The 5,000-nt window shown below is 45.7% G+C and overlaps 1 protein-coding gene across 1 annotated transcript in view; it reads right to left on the bottom strand.

The window, feature by feature from the left end:
- Positions 1 to 741, bottom strand: part of LOC134102388 (putative C->U-editing enzyme APOBEC-4) — a 6,351-nt gene extending 5,610 nt beyond the window's left edge. The window contains exons 1-2 of the mRNA XM_062556472.1: positions 473 to 741; positions 1 to 8 (exon numbers count right to left, since the gene is read on the bottom strand). The exon at positions 1 to 8 is cut by the window's left edge and continues 716 nt beyond it. Of these exons, the coding sequence (XP_062412456.1) occupies positions 1 to 8; positions 473 to 741 (277 nt within the window). The remainder of the gene's footprint in view (positions 9 to 472) is intronic.
- Between the last annotated feature and the right edge of the window lie 4,259 nt (positions 742 to 5,000).

Below are 5,000 nucleotides of genomic sequence, written 5' to 3'. Positions count from 1 at the left end.
ACAGGTAGCTGCCAAGGGTGAGAGAGGGGTACTGTATGTCTGAGAACATGTATAACATGAATGTACAATACATACAGTCCCTGTAAACAGACCAACTTCACTGCACACAATTACAGAGTCACACACACATCACAGCCACCCATCCATCCACACCCTATACACTTATTTACATCTTTTATCTGTTATATCTTCCTCACATGCAAGCAAACCTGCAAACACAAACACGTTCTGTATTTACATCAGAATCAGAATCAGAATCAGAATCAGCTTAATTGGCCAGGTTTATATAAACAAACAAGGAACCCACACACACACATACATACATAAGCACATCCACCCTACATTATCATCTATCCATCCACACACACACACACACACACACACACATATCCACACACACACAAACATGCATTCATGCATTCATACAGTACATTATGCACCTTGTGCATGCACATCCTGATCTGCTCCTCACCTGTGTGGTGTGAACAGCATGGCCCAGGGCTGCTGTCCCAGCTGTGTGCACTCGGTGGCCCGGCCCCTCTGCACCAGGGCCCCACTCTGGTCCAGCAGCTCGTAGAAGAGCAGCAGGGAGCCGGAGCCCGAGGGCCCCACGGGGAAGCCGAAGGCCTGGCAGAACTCCGGGAAGGAGACCGCCGCCTCGGCACCCGTGTGGATGTGACGGTGGGGCCAGGGGGGGCAGATGAGGGAGGACTGAGGCTGCTGCTGCTGCTGATCACTCATCACTGTCAGGCCCGAGAAAACAGACATTAAGCGTGTGTGGGTGGTTTGTGTGTGGGGGTGTATGTGTGTGTGTGTGCGTGAGTGAGTGTGTGTGTGTGTGTGTGTGTGTGCGTGAGTGAGTGTGTGTGTGTGTGTGTATGCATGAGTGAGTCTGTGTGTGTGTGTGTGTGTGTGTGTGTCAGTGTTGTAGTCAAGTCACTATGAATCGAGTCCGAGTCCAGGTTCGAGTCTCCAGTGTTCAAATCCGAGTCAAGTCCAAGTCATTTAAAAAAAAATCCAAGTCAAGTCCGAGTCGAGTCCACTACTCATCCGAGTCAAGTCCGAGTCGAGTCACTATTGATTCAAGTCGAGTCCTTATCTGGTATGTGTGTGTGTGTGTGTGTGTGTGTGTGTGTGTCTGTCTGTCTGTCTGTCTGTCTGTCTGTGTGTGTGTGTGTGTGTGTGTGTGTGTGTGTGTGTGTGTGTGTGTGTGTGTGTGTGCCTGCCTGTCTGTGTGTGTGTGTGTGTGTGTGTGTGTGTGTGTGTGTGTGTGTGTGTGTGTTGGGGAGAGGTACAGTATACTATATACGGTACACATAAACATGCATTTGGATTAAAATTAAGGTTAAGCAATCATACCAAACCAAAAAATCAGAAATGACTTTAATACCCTATAATTTTACTTGGATAATTGCGTATGAAATAAATTATTACAAATTATAAAACAATATTTCACTTTGCACTGATTACACTTTACAAGCCAAGTCTCTCTCTTTATCTCTCTCTCTGTCTTTCTCTCTCTCTCTATCTCTATCCCTTTATCTCTCTCTCTGTCTTTCTCTATGTGTGTGTGTGTGTGTGTGTGTGCGTGCGCGCGCGCGTGTGTGTGTGTGTGTGTGTGTGTGTGTGTGTGCGTGTGTGTATGTGAGGTGGCAGTAGCCCTGAGTTTTCTGATTGGCTGCGGTTTCTTAAGAAATAAAAAGACCTGGGTGCCAACAGAGCACCTGTTATGTAAGAGAGCAATTCTTCTTTACAGGCTTGTGAAATGACTCAGAGAGAAAGAGAGAGAGAGAGAGAGAGAGAGAGAGAGAGGCAGCTGGCTTGTAAAGTGTAAGAGGGAGATAGAGAAAGAGATAAGGAGAGTGAGAGATACAGAGAGACAAGAAAAAAAAGACAAAGGGAAAATGAGGAAAATGAAAGGTGGGTAGGAAGAGGGAGGTAAAGAATGTGAGAGACATGGAGGGCAGTCAATGTATCTATCTGACTCAGACGCATGGCTGGGAACAGCCCCCCTCAGACTGATGAAGTGATGATCTCTCTCTCTCTCTCTCTCTCTTCATCCTGCCCCACACACCTCCTCTTCTCGCCCCCTCTCTTTCACACGCCCAGACTGGTTACATAAAATATGTGTATCACACATATTTGTGTGTGCGTGTTCGTGTTTGTGTGTGTGTGCGTGTGCGTGTGCGTGTGCGTGTGCGACTGCATATGCAAGAGTGTTTTTCTAAGAGAGAGGAGTTGTGGGTATATGCATCATGAGTTGTAAAGCAATGTGTAAGATCTGTAGAGACAGTTACAGTGTGTAGCCTGATCTGACCTGGACCCATTCTGGTCTGGATCTGGCTCTGATCTGGTGTGAATCTGCTTTGAATCTGTTCTAGATGTGGCTCTAATCTGGCCTGACTCTAGCATGGACTTGCCATCCATTAGTTCCACCTCAGATCCTCTCCAGAGTCGTTGAGGCCTTGGCACAGACAGAGGGCTAAATCACCCAGAGCTGTTTTTCTCAGAAAGGCTCTGTCTTACCTTGTGCCGTTTGTCACAGGAGACCTTCCAGGAATGGCCGACTGTCTGCCTTCCCCTGTCTGGTTATCCTCTCATTGTCCTGGTCGGTGCATATAAGGCCAACTCAGCTCCCAGCGTGTGATAACTTCACTGTGCGCGACCATGGCCTGTCCTCTCCGTCATGTGAAGGAGTGGTCTGTTTGCAGGACCATGGTTACAATAGCTCTGATGTGTCTGGTGGTGTCCATGCTCACAGGGTATATAGGCTATTTGCTCATCTGATGTCTGCAATACTGCATATGACCATCAGAGGGCAGTGTTGTGCAGCACATCAGTCAAAGAGGGAAAGTATTGTCTTCTGTTGTTTCATTTCTGCCTGTATAACTCATACCAGTACACTCACACCGTGATATTTCCACTGTGTGTGGTCCTATTCTACAGCTAGAATCTGTTGGTTAGGGAACAATCACTTTTGCAAGTGTGCAAAGTTATTCATTACCTTATGACTAGACTGACCTTTAACATCTGTTAGAAGGGAATAGAATTTTAATGCCAGGCGCTGGCATTTGGCAGTACCTGCCAGCTGCCAGCTTACAAGGGACCAACTCTGGACAGTGCCATTGTTTGGTCTGTTCACAGAATATAATGACTTGTGGTGGTGGTGTGCACTGTATGAAGCAAAATCATTGTGTGAGTGTGTATGTGTGTGTGTTAGCGAGAGAGAGAGAGAGAGAGAGAGAGAGAACTAAACAAAGAGACTGTGTGTATGTGTGTGTGTGTGTGTGTGTGTGTGTGTGTGTAGTGTGAAGAAAAGCACTGTTAGTCAGGCCCACATTGTGTTCAGGAGTGGTGGGCTCTGTGTGAGGTCTCTGTGAGTGATAAATATTGAGCTGAATGTATCACACACTACCCACACTGAGGCAATGTCAACATGTGTGTGTGAACCTGTGTAAGTGCTGGTATGCATGTGTGTGTGTGTGTGTGTGTGTGTGTGTGTGAGAGAGAGAGAGAGAGAGAGAGAGAGAGAGATGGAGATGAGAGAGAAAAAAGAACACATCAAAATTGAGGAACTGGGGAAATGGAAAGGGGAAAAGGAAAATACGGGCAACTCTTAATGAGGACCAAGAGAGAAGAAGAAAAGAGAAGAGAGGAGAAGAGACTCAAATAGACTCACAGACAGTTGGAGAGAGGGGCTTTCTGGGGGAGGCGGGGGGAGGGTGGCGTTGGTGGTTGGGAGGCTTGCAGGAGTGAACAACAGAGAGAGGAAGCGAGAGTTGGCACTTTAGAGTTGGCACTCTTTAGAGGAGAGGAGTCACGGGGGGTTGCCTATGGCAGATGATAAACAAAACACATGCCACCTCCTCACCCCACTCCATCTCCACAGCGGCTTGGAGTGCCGAGCGCTGGCTGATGGGTAGTGGTTGGTGTATGGCACGTTCTCTCAGTCGTGCCGCCTCTAATCACTAGGTCCGGTCTCTCCGTATCCTCTAGAGGTGTGACCTGTGCCTGCTCGTGCTTCGTAAACAGGGAAGAATCAAAACAACCTCATGGGTCGTTTGTTTCCTTTCCCGTCGTGTGTTCAGTTCTCTTCAATTCAGTATGGTTCAATTCAATTTAGTTCAGTTCAGTTTAACTTAGTTCACTTCATTGCAGTATGATTCAATTCAATTTAGTTCAGTTCAGCTTAACTTAGTTCACTTCATTGCAGTATGATTCAATTCAATTGAGTTCAGTTCAGTTTAACTCAGTTCTCTTCATTGCAGTATGATTCAATTACATTTATTTCAGTTCAGTTTAACTCAGTTCACTTCACTGCAGTATGATTCAATTCAATTGAGTTCAGTTCAGTTTAACTCAGTTCTCTTCATTGCAGTATGATTCAATTCAATTTATTTCAGTTCAGTTTAACTCAGTTCACTTCACTGCAGTATGGTTCAGTTCAGTTTAGTTCAGTTTAACCTTGTTCACTTCATTGCACTGTGGTTCAATTAAATTTAGTTCAGTTCAGTTTACTGTAACTCAGTCTCAAGATCTGGCCATTATCTGAAGCCACCTAAGCTGTAGCAGAAGGCTTTTAATATATTTTCTTGCGTAATGATGTTCCATTCTATTCTACTCTATTCTGTTCTAAAGATACAGGCGTAAACCGCCCTGGGCCAGATTGATGACAATGGCGAGAAAACCTCCCCTCCAACAGGAAGGGCCATTGAACAATGCTTGACAATGCAGAATACTCTTAGCCGGAAGACTGGAATCACCATAAGGTTCTGCACGTGTTCTTCTTCCATGACGTTGCACTGGAACTATCGGAACGGGTGTATCTTAAAATGGGATTTTGAAAGATTCCGTAGCCTGATATGGACTCCATGGTTGAGTTTGATATAGAATCCAATACTAATTTCTGACTCTATGGTTGTTTGATAAAGATAGTCTTACAGTAATCACCTCAAGGTTCCAACTCTAAGTTCTGCTTGAACTAAAACAAATGAATATCG

The sequence above is a fragment of the Sardina pilchardus genome, chromosome 15 (genome assembly GCF_963854185.1).
Source record: "Sardina pilchardus chromosome 15, fSarPil1.1, whole genome shotgun sequence".
Lineage (NCBI taxonomy): Eukaryota > Metazoa > Chordata > Actinopteri > Clupeiformes > Clupeidae > Sardina > Sardina pilchardus.
This window is presented reverse-complemented; position numbering and strand designations above follow the sequence as displayed.